Source organism: Cyprinodon tularosa, unplaced genomic scaffold (genome assembly GCF_016077235.1).
Source record: "Cyprinodon tularosa strain WSP-4 unplaced genomic scaffold, ASM1607723v1 ctg120, whole genome shotgun sequence".
Lineage (NCBI taxonomy): Eukaryota > Metazoa > Chordata > Actinopteri > Cyprinodontiformes > Cyprinodontidae > Cyprinodon > Cyprinodon tularosa.
This window is the reverse complement of record NW_024038004.1, coordinates 3,312,943-3,332,934: the sequence shown is the minus strand read 5'-3', so window position 1 is coordinate 3,332,934 and position 19,992 is coordinate 3,312,943. Positions and strand designations below refer to the sequence as shown.

General features: G+C 37.5%; 1 protein-coding gene across 1 annotated transcript; it reads left to right on the top strand.

Moving 5' to 3' along the window:
• The first annotated feature begins 4,290 nt into the window (after window positions 1-4,290).
• LOC119775667 (programmed cell death protein 10) lies at window positions 4,291-19,573 on the top strand. Its single transcript, XM_038273728.1, has 8 exons — window positions 4,291-4,437; window positions 8,133-8,353; window positions 9,948-10,001; window positions 12,570-12,687; window positions 14,656-14,782; window positions 15,225-15,303; window positions 15,393-15,475; window positions 18,733-19,573. The coding sequence occupies exons 2-8, from the start codon at window positions 8,264-8,266 to the stop codon at window positions 18,812-18,814; spliced, it is 633 nt and encodes a 210-aa protein (XP_038129656.1). The 5' UTR covers window positions 4,291-4,437; window positions 8,133-8,263; the 3' UTR covers window positions 18,815-19,573.
• The last annotated feature ends 419 nt before the right edge of the window (window positions 19,574-19,992 follow it).

The window sequence follows — 19,992 nt, the reverse complement described above, 5'->3', positions numbered from 1 at the left end:
GAGCGGGATAGTTTGGTTAGCCAGGTAGCTACGATGACTTGGCAGAGTTTCGGTCTTCGTCTGTACCTGATGAGGTTCTAACAAATCAGTGGAGAGAGGTAACCAGTTGGGTCCAGAGACTGTGGTTCCAGCAGAGCAGGGGCGGATCTAGAAAAATATTTATGGGTTGGCAAGAGGGGGGCAGGAATTTTTTAGGGGTGGCAGCATATGGCATTTGTTTACACTGAATTTAATCACAGTTATCACAGTTTGGTGAGAATAGTATGTACAGTACTAGTGTTTCATGTGAAACAGTTCATATTAATAATACATCGTACAATGAGATCTCACTTAATAGGAGATAGAAGAATGATAACTCTACTTCTAGAGGGGCATTATCACAGGAAAGGTATTAAGGTAAGACACAGGTGCTGAGTCGCAGATGTGTGAGATTGACTGTCAGAGAGGCAGCTTTGGAGCATTTGCACAAGAAGAAACTATAGAAGGAAAAAGTTACCCATCAGAGATCTATGGACTGAGTGGTACTAAAGTGAGCATTACTACAAAGTAGAAATAAATGGGTCAAGGCACCCGAACAAGGTACTGGACATCTATGTAATGTTTACTCTGAACACACATTTACCCCATTTGTTCCTCAGTAACTTGACATACAGCATTACGGCAACATGAAAGGGACATTTCATGCATGTAAATATGCTGTAGATAGAGCTGTATATGGAGGACCAACTCTGCCATATTTAAAAATAAATACAGAAATAAATAAATGCTCAATAAATAAATAAGCATACAATTAATTGCCACCAAAAATACAATCAACAAATAAATGTAATTAGAAATTATATTATAATGGCAGGCAGAAATGTTAAAAGGGCAGGCAGAAAGAAATAGCGGCGAAGAAATAACTAGGGTAAAAAAAATTCAAAGGAAGAATAAAACACACAAAAATATTATAACATGCACATAAATAAATACATAAAGTATAAGTAATTAAAAAATGAAGTTGAAGATAATAAATGACAAACAAATAAATAAGGTAAATATTAAAAAGGCAAAGAAATAAAGAAGCCAATTAAAAGAGTTATATACCTTTATGACTAGCTGTATAATTTAATTTCTACTTACATTTATTTGTTGTTTGTATTTTTGGTGGCAATTAATTGTATGCTTATTTAATTATTGAGCATTTATTTATTTCTGTATTTATTTTTAAATATGGCAGAGATGGTCCTCCATACTGCTGTATCAACAAATCAAGAAAAAGGCGGGTACTGTATGTTACATCAAAATCTCCACAAATCTGAAAAGAAGCAACATAAAAATACATTTTGCTTGTGAGTAGGTTCATACAGGTCCTTTCTGGATAATTTCATACTATATATATACAAAAAAGAAACAACAACACTGCTTCATATTAAGCAGGATTCACACCAGTATCACATTTTTAACTTTTAACACTTTTGGTTTTATTAAAGGAAATTTCAGATTTTCTCAGGGGCCAAAACAAAATGTAGCAGCTCTGTAAAGGTTCACCAGAAAGCAGAAAATAAAGTTAACATGACTATAACAGCTGAATGCGGCGATTTCCATGTTTCTAAGCAAAACGCTTCAACACTTTATTTAGATCCAATGCCTTTGTGCGTTTTGATTTGAGTACAACCAAACTTGATCGTCTCTTTTCTGTCATAGTTGACCACAAATATGTCTTTCTGAGCCTGAAACGTCAGGCCTACTGTAACTAACATCATAGATAGAGAAATAACGTTCTGCAACCTGATTTTTATCATCTGTAAATCAGCATTGCAGCTATGCTAGCAACATTGAGCTTTCATTATGATTTCATTTCTCTATAGATAGTTAATCAATTTTTACCTGTTTCATCCCGTTTCTCCTCTCCCCATCACCCCTGGCTCCCTCGCTTTGCCCCATTCAGTTCTCAAAACAATCAGTCTCAGTCGCTCTCGCGTCATCTCGTGCTGCATTCACTGCAGTCCGACATTAGAAATTAGCGGTCGTAATTCTCAAATGATCCATAATTTATAAGCCTCGCCACCCCTACCGCCAACTGGGGTGGCAGCAGGGGTGGCAAGGCTGTCATTTAGGGTGGCATTTGCCACCCTATGCCACCCCAGTAGATTCGCCTATGCAGCAGAGAGTTCAGCAGCGACAGAGCTTAGCTTCAGGCTAGCAAGGTTCAGACCTTGAGTTGTTCTCCTAGTTCTCTCCTGAGAACTAACTGGGAGATACAGACTGAGGATCTTCAGGTTTGGCTTCTTTGGGCAGCAGGCAGATTCCCAAACATGAGCTCCTCCAGAGCTCCAGACTTCGATCAGGTTTTCCTATGAGGCAGAGAAGACAGAGGCAGGTTAGAATTTGGGTTACTCTCCAGAGCAGACAGAGGTTCTATGTGCAGGCTGAGGCTCAGGTTCTGCTAACCAAAACTGGTCAACACTCCGGCGCTGAAGACAGGTCTGGTCGCTGCTTAAGTAGGAGGTCTCCTGATGGGCTGATGATCCTCAGGTGTGCAGGAGGCTCCAGCTCAGGAGACCCATAGCGCTCTCTGCTGGAGACAGGTGGCAGATCTCCAGATACCAACAGGTGTCACTTTGCCAGGGGGATAGGAAAAGTTAAAGAGAAAAAAAAAAAACTTTAGAGGCACTCTAAACTGGTCTTTATTATTTATTAGCATGTTTGAAAAGTCAAATTGGATCGTGTTCCTCTCTAGGTTTTATACACGTAAGACATTATTTCCAATTTGCATTAAATAAGAGGGTCATGTTATAATTTCTGGCTGAATTTGATCAACAGTTCCTCTCCAAAAATAAATCCCTTAAACAGTTTGAAATTATTTCAGTATTAATTCTTCATATGAAGAAACAATAGAAATTGTTTTGGCAGCAATTAGTGTTGCACCGATACCGATACCAGTATCGGACGGGGCCCCGATACTGCCCTAAAACGGTGGTATCGGTATCGGCGAGTACCAACAACTAGGGCACAGATACCATTTTGAGAGCCATACGTTTATTCAACTATTGTCACCCACTCCTGGTAGGCAATAAAAACGTTTTATTTTTATTATCCAGTAGAACTTTTTTATCCAGTAGAACTTTTTATTAAAAAGATTTGGTAAAGATCTTAATGAAGAGGTTTACATGGAGAAAAGCCATGTAAACAAAGTGACAAAAAGTTAACAATCCAGCAATATAAACACAAAAATACCTTAAATATTAAGGCTGTCAACACAAAAGTTTTGGATTGAAAGGCAGTTATTTTTTTCCATGGCACCACAGAGGCCCCTAAAATGAAAGAAAAGAAAAATAGAAGATGAAGAACATCAATGAAACTGTCTACTATATTTGGCTAAGTTTTGATTAAAAAGTGACTGGATGTTTATCTGTGCTTATTATGATAGTAATTTAAACAAAGGTTTAGTTTTGCTAAGTTGATTTACTTCCATCCATCCATCCATCCATCCATCCATCCATCCATCCATCCATCCATCCATCCATGCTGGTGCCTATCTCCTGCTCTCTATGGGCGAGAGGCAGGGTCCACACTGGACAGGTTGCCAGTCCATTGCAGGGCAACACAGAGACAAACAGGACAAACAACCATTGACACACACACACACTCACACTTAAGGAGAATTTAGAGAAGCCAATGAACCTAACAGTCATGTTTTTGGACAGTGGGAGGAAGCCGGAGTATCCGGAGAGAACCCACGCATGCTCAGGGAGAACATGCAAACTACATGAAAGACCCCGGGCCAGGAATCAAACCCAGAACCTTCTTGCTGCTAGGAACAATAAAAAAAGCAACATAAAACATTTCTGTAACAACCAATATTGTGAATGAAAAGCAAAAAATGAGAAAAATTTATATTCAACCCTAGTTCTAAAAATGTAAAAGAAAATAAAATATAAAAAAGATACTAAAAAACAAAAAGGCAGAAAAAAAGCCCTAAAACAATAAAAAACAAAACAAAAAAATGGCTCCTGAAGAAATACTTTCTGAGGCACTTAACAATTTTTAACTAAAAATCTCATACAAAAGGTGTCCAAATCTGTGTATCTTCAAGACACTTGTTGGTTTGTGGTTGCAAATAATATGCATAATAAATGAAAAAAAATTAAACCTTTATTGGCCATTTTAATGTCATATATCAGCTTACACAATGCAAATACCTCTTGTGGAGAAAAGAAAAGGATGGATAATAGCAGGACCTGAAACTGGGAACGCCAAGAATTTTAACCTCTCAAGCTACGTCACTGTCAATTTAGCCATCTGATTGGACGACGCAGGCTCACACGTAGCACTGGTCCGGAAGATGTCGCTCGGGCCAGTCCTAAAAAACTTCCGCCTCAAGTTGTAAAGAAAACACAGGAGCTAAAAAGCAGTCGACGGGCGAACCAACCTATTTAAGAAGTCAGCCTAAAGGTAGATACTAGCACTACTTTGAAATAGATCCAAGTACACACATCTTACTCCCGCAACGGTTCCTTGACGCATTTTAGCTTAACGGCAGATACAAATATACACATTAGCTAAGCTAGCACGTTAGCTACGTATCGCTGCTATCATCGATCTATTCGGGCGAAGGCCTCAAGTCAATATTACGAGTTAATAACGTGAAATATATTATGATAAACTGCTACCCGTCGTGATGGGAATTTTTCCGAACATTCTGTCTACAAAACTAAAATGTCAAATCCTGTTGTACATTTAATCTCCCATTTTGTTAGTTTTCCTGTTAGCCTAGTAGCCGTACGTAAGATCTGCCTCTATCTGGTTAGCCTTCAGTTGAGCTCTCAGTGGTAAAGATACCGCTTTACTGAATATAACCCAGCATTCATCTACTTTATATTTTTAGTTTTCTCATGATACATGTTGCGAGTTGAGCTTGAACGTCAAAGTATTGACCAACTTAAGCATCAGCTTTCAGTTTGCTATTTTGCATATCATAAAAATGAGTCCTTTAAAATTAATTTCTGTTTTTATTTTAATCATTCTTATGGTTATTTTGAATTGTTTGGACATTTGGGAATGATGTCATCAGCGAGTTAGCATAAAACTGTGCCACTCCCGTCCCCTGAGTAAAAGTTATCTCTTCCTCATTACTGGCTGGCATATGAAAGATAGGTGTCATAACATGTGCCAGTCCTTGTTTACTGACCCCATGATTTGAATCCAAGAAGGAGCAAACTTGATATGTCAGATTATTTTGATTATCTTTATGTTGTTATAAATAATTATATATAAAAAAAAAGTTGAGATCAGGTGATGACTAAAGCTTTATTTCAGTGCTTTAGTAAGAGATTCTCACTGTCTGTATACCCTGGTAAATCTGGCAGTTATTTTTTCCGGTTAATCGATTTATAATCGGATAGCCAAAGGTTCCCTAAAGAAGGCTTTTTACGAAATTTAAATAATTAATTAGTTCTGGATAGAGAATATTGACAGAAATATTTTTTAAATCTTAATGCAAAATGTTTATATATTTTTATATATATTTTTTTTTTACTGCTCTAAGTGGGTCTCTTTGTAAACGGATGGCATGTTTCAGAGTTTCTAAAGTCCAGTTAACAATCGATTACTAAAGTAGTTGACAATTATTTCTATAATTGATTAATCACAATTAATCTGATTGAATTGTTTCAGCCCTTTTATATATATATATATATATATATATATATATATATATATATATATAACAAAATGTGTGATCTACTGATTGACATAGGTTTGGAACTTATTCAAGCCTATTATTCAATAATTGTTATCCATGACTTATATTTTTCTCTTGATGCTTAGCCTTTGGGGAGAACATACAAAAAAAAAACATCAAACCAAGTAGGGTTTTAGCTTTTTAGTAGGGACTGTTCTTAGTTATATATTCCTTAGAGGTTTTATTAAGCTGATATCAGCTAGTTATAGACTATTGCATAAGCGCCTTGGCTCTGTTTTTTTTTTTATTATTATTATTAGTAATATCCACTTATTCGGAAGTTTGTCAGCTTGTTTTTTTGTTTCATTATAACCATTATAAATTGTAGGTGCTATGTTTGAGTTAAGAATATCTTATTTAATTCTGAATGTGTTTGTGTCATTTCTGCTGCTTCCTTATTCAGTTGTTGCCACAGCAAATCCTTATGACTTGCTTGTTAGACTTGGCAAAGTTTTTTATACCTGATGCCCTTCGATCTCGGGTTTCCTGCATGGCAGTGAAAGACTTGAGCCATGTTACCATGTGGATCTAATATAGTTATATATAGAACTTTAGGTTCTTTACCATGATTGTGTGGTTTTGTGTCAGTAAATGTTCCCAAATACTCCAGTTTGTCTTTTTTGTAATTTAGGGAAACTTGTAGAGGGAATTCTTGCAGACAGTTCTTAGCTTATGCAAAGGGCAAGATGACTGCTTGTTTTCTGGTTGGATGCAATTTTCTGTAATATCATCAAAAGGACTCCAAATCAATCTAACCGTCTTAAAGAAAACTTAGGCAGATTGGAAATGTTATTTTTTTTAAACAAATACACACCATAACACCATTAACCGGGTTATGCCTAATTGGTTACAAACATCTGATTTTAGGGCAACAAACTGACCTTATTGATTAATTTAATTAGCTGTTTATTAAAGTAGAATTTTCAGAAAATCAGAATGTTTTTTCTCTTATTTTCTATCTTTGTACTCCTTAGTCTTCCGTATGTCAGAGTGACATTAGTCTATGACATTTTTTGGCATTAGACGTTTACCAAATTAGCTCATTGGGTAATACCGCTGGCTGCAAACATTCAGTTTGGTATATTTTCATTGTTTACTTTATCAGGGTTTGCCGCCTTGCTTTAAAAGCACATTTTACAGCTTGCATTTTAGTTGCACTTTGAATTTAGGTCAACTCCTTGAAGGGATGATTGAGATAAAAAAAGCTAGTTTTTAAACCTAATTTGATGTAATTTACATTTTGGTTTGAATAAACTAAAAAAAGAAAATAAGTTGATTAATCAGATACCATATGGAAAGAAAAGGTTAGATTTTATTTTGATGCAATTGTTTCGAGCTCTACCTGATGTCACACTTTATTTATTCTCTGTAATAATTTTGTAATAATTTTAGTTCTTATTATTTCTATTTTTCTTTGATATTTTTCTAGATTTACTGTTTATACTTTAGGTTTATTGTGTTTCTTTTTATAGTTAATTCCAGAGTTTCCTCATTTCAGGACTTAAAACTTTTAGTTATTTTCCTCTAAAACTATGCGATTATTATATATTTTTGGGGGGAGGACACCTCGTTTAATCTCTAGTTTAGTAATTTAAAGGTTTTGGTCATCCATTTAATCTGTCCATTGTAAAAAAGCTGGTTTACAGTAAGGGGTCTCTGGGGGCCGGGTGCATTTCCCTGTTCTTACTGTTAGACTGGATGTGTGTCCAGTCTATCAAAACGCTACACAGAAACAGTTTACAGAGAATTTTTATTCTTATGCGCTCATTATTTTACAGTAGGAGGTAGCTCAAGGTACCCTGGGGAGAATTCGCAGCATTCACACAGAGAACATGCAAACTATACACACAATGGCCCCTGTTAGGGTTTAAACCTGGGACCATTTTGCTGTTACAGCGCTAAATTATGCAACGTGTAACCAGAAGTGGAACTTAAAAAGCTATTATATTTAGTTATCAAAAAACATGCATTGTGTGTGTGTGTTTTTAAAAAGTTTTTTACTTTACATTCAGACTTCTCCTTGATGAAATTATCCCATAAAGCAAATTTGATTTAATGCAATGCAAATTATCATGCACAAAGATTTGACCCCATGTGGCCCTCAGATATTTGCTATCAGCGTTTCTGTGTTATTTTTCTCTGAATTTAAACTGTACATAGCAATTGAAATCTTCTTGAAGCCAGTCTGTGACATGTAACCAGCCACTTCAATAAATGTAATTAAACGCTGAGAACTAGCAGAAAAATTGGATTTTATGATTTATTTTACATCTTAGTAAGTATTATAAGTGTCCTCTCATCTAGTCAGGATTAGGACTACCCATTCCCTCTAACAGCTACGTTTAGGACATTTGCATGTTGTGTTGTAATTTCATCAATTCAAAGTTGTTTTTGCTTTCCTCTCCAGGCCTTCGTCTCTCTGGATCTTGTGTGTTGCGTTCAAGGTGTGTGAGTGTGAGTGAGGGAGTGTATGTGTGTGTGTGTTTGAGCTGCAGTTTCCTTTTTACTGTTTTGACAAGAGCTACTCCTCCCTGGAGGATGACAATGGAGGAGATGAAGAATGAAGCGGAGACAAACTCCATGGTATCCATGACACTGTACGCCGTGATGTACCCAGTTTTCAACGAGGTAAATCAGATGATGACTAAATTGTTTTATTCCAATAAAAAGTCAAGAGAAAGCAGTTTATAATAATTAATAAAATAAATGTAATCAAAATATAGATGCTGTTGGGGATAGTATTGACTTTGCAATTCAAAAAGACTAGTAGTAGGAGTAAACAAACCACAATTCTTCATTGGTAATCGAATCTTATTTCAACTACAGAACTGGAGGATCCTAAAATTTAAGTTTATATTTAGCGTATCTTTGCTGCAACTAATATTTAGGGTTCTCCATTTAGAGTGTCATCTGCCAAATTGTGACTTTCCCAAAAATCACAACCATGAATGACGAAAAACAAGCCGACACTTCCCTCATCCTGGGTCTGGTTGCGTTTATCCAAGGTCTTATCTTTGTTGTGTCTCAATCACTCCTGGACTCACAGCTGTTGTTTCAGACTGTTTGTTTTGGTGTCACCTCGCTCCCTTTCACCTGCTATTAAAACCGTCTGCACAGTCCAGACTTTTCTGGGTGAACGAATGATGCATTTAGAAAAGGTAATGCAAGCTACACTCACAGCCCATTAAATGCAGACAAATCAAAAAAGTTCCTTGAATTTTATTTCTAATAGTCAGGATATTTTCATTTAGACCAGAGGTTCTCAAACTACAACAAATGCTGCCACTTGACTCTTGACCTAAAGCTTTAAAAAGATTTCTACAACAAACAACATCGACAACCAAAGTAATTGGTTCTGTCTATTTTTAAGTGATAAATTCATATCATTAAGTACTTTAGCATAAATGTTAAATTTCCGTAATAGATCTCAAAACCCCAATTGGAGCTGTGACCCTATCTTAAGAAATCAATGGTTTAGACTTTCCTGTGTGGAAAAGCTTTCAAATTATTTACTATATTCGCCAGCTGTAATCTATCATGTTTTACTGCTTAGCGAGCTCCTTAAGTTTTCCCTATACAAATAAATTGAGAATAAATTGGGAGAATATGAAATTACAGCTTTATTCGAATAACTACTGAGGTCTGTGTAGTTAGAATACTTGGAGCTTTATTATTTGTATTTGAGTACCATGCATCATGGCGCTGGTTTACTTGGTTTTGCACTCAAGGTTGTATTTGTTTTGTTCCTACCTCCGTTTCATTTCTGTGTAAATCTTGTTGGTTGGATATTATAACCACCTGCAGCTGCTTACAGGAGGTCTTCTTCAGGACGCTCAGGGATGCACTCTGTGAAAGTCCAGCTCCAACTTCTATTATAACAGATGCAGATCAGTTTAGTATTTATTGTATGTGGCTTTTAAGCATGACTGAAAAATATTAACCTCGAAAATGAATGGTAGTGCTTGAGTAATGAGGGTTTCCTTCTTTACATGCAAGTTGCTTCCCATAAAAAATGTGTATCAAGTTTTGGGAAGCTAATAAATAGATGAGCATAAAAGGTTAATGCTGGATTATGTCCGCATGGATGAGGTTAAATCTGATTTTTAAAAGCTCCGAAGAGCTGAGCTGATTGGAACCTGGCTGTACCCACATGACCTAATTCCTAAGTTATTATTTTTTTTTGTACTAACATGCCTTCCTCTTTTTTGTTCTCATCCTTTAGCTGGAAAGGATTAACTTGTCAGCAGCTCAGACGCTCAGAGCAGCTTTCAAAAAGGTAGGTAGATGCATTTATATAATGAGCAGAAGCATGAAGTACAGCCTTCATTACATCCTTTGCTGTCGCCCTGAATTTAAAAGACTCCTTTCATAAATCTAATTAATCTTTTAGATTTTATTGATTCATGTAAATTGTTCTTTTTCAGTATTCTCATTCACTCACTCTAATGTCTGTTTTGAAGGTAATGTCTGTTTTGAGGTGAACACGTATTTACAACCTTAATGAGATAATTTATAGAATGCAGATCCAGTTTTAATGTGTTTGGAACCAATTTTCCTGCTGAACTTGTATGTGGCCCTCCTCTTTTAATTAATCTGTGTTGTGCAAAGTCCTGGTCCTTAAGGTCTCTGAATAGGGTGGTTGGGCTGAAAATGGCGTATTTGCTGTTCTATGAGCCCTAATGCAAGCCTGGTTAAAAGCCCCAGAATGAAACTACAGATTTTCTTCCTTTTATGGTATGCTCATGAATATTTAGATGAGCTGTGTGCTGATTGGTTGGTTTACAACGAGCGCAGCAGCTGAGCAAAGATGCATCATAGCAACAAGCACTCACTCACTGAAACATGAAATTGTTGATATGGTAGGGTGACCAGATGTCCGCCTTTTCCCGGACATGTCCTACTTTTTTAGACCTAAAAAAACATACGGCTGGAATTTCAAAAATCATCCGGGATTTTGGTCGACTACGGTGCAGCAGAACTGTAGTTTTGAGCTCCGGGGCTGGTCGGGGATGGAGCGACCGACCCCGGCCCGGTGGCGGTAGCCTGGACACCGGTGGGCCCGTGCTAAAAGAAGAAAATAAGTTGATTAATTAGATACTACATGAAGATACTAAAAGAAAATGTTTGATTTTATTTTGATGCGATGGTTTCCAGCTCTACCTGATGTCACAATTTATTATTCTCTGTATAAAGTTCACAAGGAAGCATGGTAAGGCAGGCGGGGAGAAGCATACCGTCACCGGATCAGGTTCGCTTGCTCCGTATCTGGCCGCCGGGGTTCCCGTACCAGCCCCGGAGCTCACAGCTCGGTTCCCTTGCCCGGTCCGGTCCGTTCCAGACAAAAAAAAAAAGTGTCCTCCTTTTCAGAAACCCACATCTGGTCACCATAGATACGCTAGCATTGCTATCAACAGCTTAGCGACAGAATAATACAGCTTGCAGTTGTGATGGCCTTACGGTAGGAACAGCCCCTCGTTTTAGTAAAGGAAGATTAGCAAATCCTGCTTTGAACTGTCCAAGACTTTGAAAGCTGTCTTCAGTAAAATGCTTAGAGCAAATTAACAGCTGAGCATCAAACTTTGCAGGGATCTTCTGATAGGCAAAAATACTCCATGCCTGTCGACTCTTTGGATCCTTGGAAAGACTGTGAAAATGTTCCCCTTTCTCTGTGCAGCCTGGAACACTGCATTCACTGTATGTCAATTTCAGGGCGTGACAAAAGTACAGGCCAGAACCAAATAAGGCAGCATCCCGAATTGATGTCAATTCGGGGCTTCGTTTGGATTCGCCCATTAAATGGTGGGAGTTTAGAATTGTGAGATTTGCAGAGAAAGGAGGTGTCGATGGGGTTTGAACTTCTCTGAACGTCTATTTCACCCATAGAACTATCGTTATTCATCTATGACAATGTAAACTCGGTTGTGCATTCTATGACCCCTTTAGCATATATTGGTGGTGGTGTTTTTTTTTTAAAAAATATATTGTTTCCTACTTCTAATGTTGAAAACGCACTTATGTTGTTTTCTGATATATTCCACTCTGGAGGAAGAACCTTTCAAAAAGTCATCACATATAAATCAGTTTTCCTTTTCAGGGCTGACTGCATTGTGACTTTGCATAAAGATTCATGGAAATAACTCAAACAAACCCACAAACTAAAGAATAGTATTCCTTTGACTCTGTTCTGGTTTCTATTTGTACTCCACTCCTATTAATCATCTGCTGTTTAAAAAGGGGGTGACCTTTGACCTAGATTATTCAGATGTAGAGCTATTTCAGTACCACACCAGCAGTTTTAACCCATCAGCTTGTTCAGCTTCAACTTGGTTTTGCATGTAGTATTTTTTCTCTACCACTAGGGGTCATAACTGTCATAACAGGAAAGCCAACATGTTGAAATGCCTTTTCTCTTTTTTTTTTTGACTTATGTCCCTTCTATTGGTTCTAAACACACTGTTCCACAAAATGCTGTAATTTCTTTAAAAAAAACTAACAGACAAATATGTTTAGCTTCTGAGCCCTTAGATATCCTCCTACTAAAGTATCAACCATGTTATAATATATATACATTGACTTTCAGGTCTCCACTTAGTTAACTCTGTTTAATTGGTTTCTTCAGTAATGCATTTAACTGAATGTAGATTACTCTAACATTCAATGGGTGTTTGTTATGCTGCTCTCTGATCACCTCCCCCTGCATGGCTTTCGAGTTTGACGTCATTTAAAGGGGGTTCTCTATGTCTTCACCTGAACTGCTCAAGTCTAGAAGAGTGCTATTTATTTTCCAATAAGTGAGGTGTGTTTCCTGGTCTTATCTTGCATGAATACTTTCTTCTGTCACCAGGCTGAGCGAGAGAACCCTGGGCTGACACAGGACATCATAATGAAGATCTTGGAGAAGAAGAACGTTCAAATAAACTTCACCGAATCCCTCCTGCGCATGGCTGCGGATGATGTGGAAGGTGAGCAGCGAAGGAAATCAGATTCTGCTGCATTATGATCTCAGCGTTTGTTGGTGATGATGCAGCTTTGTGATCCAGGTTATTAGGCTGATGCTCACAGTGGGGGGTCCTGTTCATCGGACAGGAAAGATGTGTTCAATGTGAGAAATGAGCATTAACTATGCTGGAACAATTGTTCCTTTAAATTAAATGTTATTGTAGCATTTTGTGATAGAAATCTGTCTTTGTGTTCTCCTGGGTTATAAATATGAGATGTGAACTGTTGGTCTCTAGACTTTAAGATGTATTTGGCTAAGGCAGATATACAATGAGGGAGATGAAATCCTCTCCAAAGCTTAATGTTGAAAAAATGCTGCTAAAAGGTAGCCTCTTGGACTCTCGAAGCATCAAGAAAAAACACACAAACTATTTTTAAAAGCGGGTCGTTTAAAGTGACGCTTGAATAAAGCCTGTTCTGTTCTTAAATGTGAATATGTTGAGTTTGCTATGCTCTATTGGGACTTCGGCCTTGTTCTTTTGCCAGAGGATTTTTAGCAGCAGGGTTCAGGGTTTATATTTTTAGAGCAGCGGGCTGCTGTGTCCAAATTAGTCTCCACTCCATCCAATCCAAAGTGCGCTGTTTTTTCTTAGCATAGCGGTCCTAAGACTGATTTCTAGGCTCCCTTCCACAGGGTTCTATGCAGCACTTTTTTTAAGCAAACATGCTGGAATCTTTAAAAAATAAACACTGAAATTATGTTTACTGACTTAAAATTGGGATAACTGCCATTGAAACAGTTTTTAAGAACATTTACTTCCTTTTTTTTCCTTTACTGTTTGACAAATGCGCTGTGAGTCAGTCTGTCACCAACTCGACCCCAGCACTTACAGGCAGGTGAACACATGCACTCCAGCCTGGCCAGCAGACAGAGAGCCAGCTTTGAAAGCAGGGGTGAAGTGTAAGAAGGATTCCCAAACAGGTGGTGTGTCAAGCCAGTCCAACCAGCTGTGAAAGAAATGTTTTTTGTTTTTATTTTTCTTTTCCAGATTTTTTTATTTTCATTACAGTCACAAGTACAGAGCAACGAAATTAACTCTCTGCATTTAACCCTGGTCGCTAACCTCCAGATTATCTCAAATCTTTAGCCACATCAACACACCCTTTTTCTGAAGGTTCTCTCTGACCTTATTCTTGTTGGGATTGCTAAGGAGGAGCCAGGTCTCTGGAATTCTTTAGAGATTGTAGAAACAGTAAAGGTCAAAGTTCCCTCTCTTTGTGCACTCCACCATAAGTAAATCTTGTAGGACTAGATAAGCTGTTCTCTGTCGGGGAAAGGATGGTTGTATGGAGTATTGATAGACTGTTTAGAGAGTGAATACATTTTCTCAAAATAAACATGTTTTTCAATCTTTTTTTTATTGTGGGAGATTATGCTGCCACAATAAATCCAGAAGTTATTTCAAGACTTTGACTGGTAGTTTTATAAAGACTCAGCTAGGGCTGCAACTAACAATTATTTAGCAAATCGATTAATGTGTTGATTATTCGATTAATCGATTAATAATCGGACAGAAAAAGGTTCCTTAAAGAAGACTTTTATGAAATAAAACCAGGTGAAACTAAAACTTTTCAACTTAAGGAGTTCTTGATGGAGCATACTGAAAAAATCTAAACAATAAAGATGATAATGTTATTAAATGTTTTGGTCATAAATGGGAAAAGATAATTCTAATTCTAGACCATACTTTTTTTTTTTTTTTTAAACAATTTTGGTATAATAACTGCTCTACGTGGGTTGCTCTGTCAGCTAAAGGCATGTTTTACAGTCTCTAAACTTCAGGTATTTATAAATCGATTACTAAATTACTTGAGGATTATTTCAATAATCGATTAATCCGATTAGTTGTATCAGCCCCGGAGTCAGATACACGATGCTCTGTTAGATATCACCACGACTGTTTGACAGAATGTTTCAATCTGTCCTGCAGAGTTCATGATCAGCCGACCTGGACAGGAGTTCCAGGACCTAAATGAGAAGGCCAGAGCTCTGAAACAGATCCTTAGCAGAATTCCTGATGAGATCAACGACAGAGTACGGTTTCTACAAACTATCAAGTGAGTGTGAGCAACCTGGCTTATACTTCAATATGGGGAGATGTTTCACTTATTGCCAGCAAACTCCAAATTTGTGAGAAATGGTCGCAAATAAACATTTTGACCGTCAGTATTTTACATTAAGGCTACAGCCAGTAAAATCTCCTGATTGAGATTTACTTATATAAACAGATGGAACTTTAAATATTGCTTTTTGCTTGATATTTACCATCTATAGAGGAATTTGATACATCGCTTAATAAGATCCCTGTTCTGCTTCCTGCAAACATTTATTTAAAAGTCACAGGTTACATAAATTTTTTTGTAGAGAACATTCAAGTTCAAATTTTCTTTTAGGCAGAAAAGGCTGTTAAACATACCAGAATGTAAAACAAATGATTTGTTTAGACAGTATTGATTGGGGAGACTATGTTTTCATACCAATACCATCTTTTGTACTCAGAGACATAGCCAGCGCCATAAAAGAGCTCCTGGATACAGTCAACAACGTCATTAAGAAATACCAGTACCAGAACCGGCGGGTGAGAAACAAACACACACACAGATGGTTCTGTTATTGTTCAGCAGGTCATCCTTCCCTCTGTCTGATCATGTTGTTCTTTCCTCCAAGGCTCTGGAGCACCAGAAAAAGGAGTTTGTGAAGTACTCAAAAAGTTTCAGCGACACCCTCAAAACATACTTCAAAGACGGAAAGTGAGTCCGACATAAACACCACCTCTCTGTTCAGCTCATGAATGTGCTGTTTATTAGATATAACCAGTGTTCAATAAGTATTGGGGTAAGAATTTAGTTTGATTGAAGACTTAATCAGGTTTAAAATTCACATCAAAGCTAAAAAATAATAATTAATAATAATAATTTAACTTTATTGATCTCACATTGGAGAAATTCACTCTCTGCATTTAACCCATCCAACCCCTTGGGGAGCAGTGGGCTGCCATTGTGCGGCGCCCGGACAGCAGTGTGTGGTTAAGGGTCTTGCTCAGGGACCCAGAGTGCACTGCTCTAACCACTGGGCCAAAAGTAGAAAATTCGCCAACACTCCTTTAATATTCATATACACTCTAATCTAACATTTAGTTACGTTTCTCTCTCTCAGCAAGTTCCTGAGGAATCTAAACACTATTCTAACCCCCTCTAACTTCATTCTGACTTGGTGTTTAAAAGGCTTCTTCTCTGGTTTAAATTAGTAGATAATCTGGCACAACCTGGATTTCAGGTCATTCTTTCATCCTAATCGGTTTGTTCTTTCCAAAACCAGTTTTAATGTGTGTTTAGGATGATGGTCCTTGTATAAAGAAATTTGGTCAGACTGTTGAAGAACAACCCAAAAAACAATGATAGTCATAAGATTATGCTTTTACACTTTCCAGTATGTTTATTTAGCATTGACACGAAAACTACCTCATACCCAAACTTATAACAAAAGTGGTGTTTCTACTGCTACACCTCAAATCAGAACCAGATGGTAGAAAGTTACAGAACAATGGTCCAAAAAGACGTATCTAAATTAGATAAATTACTTTGACCCTTATGCATGCATATGTTGCCAGGGTTTATTGCTTTTGGTATCTGCATGAACTGAGGCGGCTGTTGCACAAGTAAGCAAGCATTAAGAAACGGGAAGCACAATTCCACTCATAAAGTCCTTTAAGGTGTGGATTTTTTACTATCCTGAGAAAAAGAACACGATGAGTGTTGCTGACCTCTACAAACCTTTTTCAACCTTTTACTGTATGTAGGTTACCAAGTAAGTCATAAAAGGTTTATGAAATTGTCATTCTACCTTTTATTTTATGCGTTAGAGAAATACTAGTGTGTTGTCTTTATATTTGACCCAATATCTAATTGTTTATATTGTATCATTGACTTTCTGATTGTGTACAGTTATGGCCAAATGTTTTGAGAATGATTCAAATGTTAATATTTACAAAGTCTACTGCTTCAGTTTTTATAATGGCAATTTGCATATACTCCAGAATGTTATAAAGAGTGGCATTACAGCAATTAATTGCAAAGTCAATAATTGCCTAGAAAATGAACTTTTTCCCCTAAAAGACATTTCAGCGTCATGCAACTCTGCCTTAAAAGGACTAGCTAACATTGTTTCAGTGATTGCTCCATTAACACAAGTGTGGGTGGTGATGAGGACAGGGCTGAAGATCAATCTGTCATGATTAAGTAAGAATGACACCACTGGACTCTTTAAAAAGAGGCTGGTGCTTGGCATCATTGTTTCTCTTCTCTGAACCATGGTTATCTCTAAAGAACCATGTGCAGTCATCATTGCACTGCACAAAAATGGCCTAGCAGGAAAGAGAGCAGCTAGAAAGATTGCACATCAGTCAATAATCTATTGCATCATCAAGAACTTCAAGGAGAGAGGTTCAATTGTTGCCAAAAAGGCTCCAGGGCGTCCAAGAAAGACCAGCAAGTGCCAGGACCATTTCTTAAAAGTGTTTCGGTTACCAGCAGTGCAGAGCTTGCTCAGGAATGGCAGCAGGCAGGTGTGAGTGCATCTGCACGCACTGTGAGGCAGAGACTCTTGGAGCAAGGCCTGGTCTCAATGAGGGCAGCAAAGAAGCCACTTCTCTCCAGGAAAAACATCAGGGACAGACTGATATTCTGCAAAAGGTACAGGGAGTGGACTGCTGAGGACTGGGATAAAGTTGTTTTCTCTGATGAATCCCCCTTCCGATTGTTTGGGACACGTGTGGGGTCGCTTCTCAGCCAAGGGAGTCGGCTCTCCCACAGTCTTACCTAAAAACACAGCCATGAATAAAGAATGGTACCAGAATGTCCTCCGAGAGCAACTTCTCCCAACCATCCTTAAAGCAAAGGTGATATCTAACTTGCTCAGGGAACAAAATGTAGAGATTTGGGTCCATGTCCTGGAAACTCCCCTAATCTTAATCCCATTGAAAACTTGTGGTCAATCATCAAGAGACTGTTGGACAAACGAAAACCTAGGAATTCTGACATGCAAGCATTGATTGTGCAAGAATGGACTGCTATCAGTCAGGATTTGGTCTAGAAGTTGATTAAAAGCATGCCAGGGAGAATTGCAGAGGTCCTGAAGCAGAGGGGTCAACACTGCAGATATTGACTTGCTGCAATAACTCATTCTGTCATTAAAAGCTTTTGTTACTGATTACAATTGTATTTCTGTATGTGATGAAAACATCTGACATAAACACATGAAAACCAGAGGGCAGCAGACCATGTGAAAATATATTTGTTTCATTCTCAATACTTTTGGCCATGACTGTAGTTATCAAGTTATCATAAATAAAGATAAGAGGCAGGTAAAAACAGTTATGCATAAAACAGAGACTCACTCTCAGTTTAACATTTTGGGTTTTAAAAGAACAAAACAAAGCGGAAGAATCTGATTTTAACACTCTTCTAAGTTGGGGGATTTTGGCCTATTAAGCAGCTGATTTATCTAAACAGAGAAGTTTGGATGCATCTAAATAAAAATAAAAAAAATATCACTGATCGTTTATTTTAGTAAACATTGAGATTTATTCAGTCCACACAGTGATTTGCTTAAAATTCTTTATTCCTGTTCCTTTGGATCAATGTAGTCATTTATAATGTACCTGTTAGAAAAAGATGTTTTCTTAGAGCTCAGAATTTCAAAGAAGCTGGAATTTTGGTTTTCCTTGGCTTTAAGACATATTTGTGGAATAAATTCTCTGTGAAATGTATTTATTAAATGCAGAATGAAACACCTGTTCCTCACTTCTTAATAATAACACCTCTAGTTTATTAGAAGTTGGTGTTGAACAGATGATTTTCATGTGAACCAGAATACAAATTCTCCCTCTAGAAAGAAATAGAGGAATAAATGTTTGAAATAAATAAATCAGGACAATGTTTGAAGTTTGTTTGTTTCCCATTTAATTAAACATAATTGAACTCTTTTTTTTTTTTTTTTCTGTTTCCAGGGCAATAAACGTCTTCATCAGTGCAAACCGGCTCATCCACCAAACCAACCTCATACTGCAGACCTTCAAAACCGTGGCCTAGCCCACAGAGAGCACTGAGTCCCCACCTTCCCCATCCCGTGGGGAGACACTGCTAAAAGTGGCGGAAGCTTGAAGAGCGCCTCGCCCATACATTGTAAATTAGAGTTGATTTTAAGGGTCGGGGTCAATGAGATTCTACATTCCAGTTCAAAAGACTGAAAAGTGCCATTTAGTCAATGAGGATTTTCCAGTCTTGAAATGGAACTGAATGGGCCCAAAAGCTTTGGTTAAATTGATTTTATTTGGACAGTTTTAATTTATAACCCTGTTCTTGTTTTGGGGGGTGGTGAGGCCAGGTGTTTATGAAAGACTAATTGCCATTTTTCTAATATATTCATGTTGATCATTCTACTTTTAGCTTTTCAGTCATGACTACAGATCTGAGACCACAGTCAATTAGGGGTGCGTCTCAGCCTTCTTTACTGGTTTTCTCTTCTCGCCTCCTCTTGGTGTCATTTTGCCACGGTGTGTTTGACAGAATCGGTCACCTGGCTGTGGGTGGAAACGGTCACGAGGAGAGGGAGCAGTGTTGGACATTATGAGAGGCAGACTCTGATTTAGTTTCTCGCTATCAGAAAACAGAAAGCCAAATTACTTCCAGCACTGTGTGCGCCTTACAAAGCCCTGTAACATTCCCTCCTCTCAGAGTGTAATGAAGTGGAACTGGTCCCTGCTGTTTAAGGGGATGTAGAGAGAGAAATTAAACTTCTGTATTTAACTAATGTCTGGTTGCTAATGTTCAAATAAATAGTTTCCAAATTATGTCCTTTTTTTCCTCCTTCATCCCTGAATGACATGAGCAGCCTTATCATCAGGTGTTTCCTTACTGCGTTTGGGTGTTTACTTTAAATCTGACAACCACAGAAATATTCCTGTTTAGTTTACAGTGAAAAAGCAAGCACACATTTTCGAAGGTCGTTTTGGGCATTGTTCTGTTTCCTTCACTTTTGCCCAGGAAATAACTTCATTTAGTTCTCTCAAGCTCCGACAAACATTTATGTTTCTCTGGAAAGAGTTCAAAGCTCACCACTGTACGGCTATCAAAGCGAGGGTTCAGAGTTTGGTTTGAGCATTTTATTTTAATCTATGTTGTAAAAGAAATATTTTTACAAAAAATCAGTTCAAATATATATATAAAAATGTTTGGAGCTCATTAAAATTGATATATATATATATATA

Coding starts and splice junctions, on each gene's coding strand:
- LOC119775667 (XM_038273728.1), top strand. CDS start 8,264: ATGACAATGGAGGAGATGAAGAATGAAGCGGAGACAAACTCCATGGTA. Junction 12,688..14,655: donor GGCTGCGGATGATGTGGAAG/GTGAGCAGCGAA, acceptor TCTGTCCTGCAG/AGTTCATGATCAGCCGACCT. Junction 15,476..18,732: donor ACATACTTCAAAGACGGAAA/GTGAGTCCGACA, acceptor TTCTGTTTCCAG/GGCAATAAACGTCTTCATCA.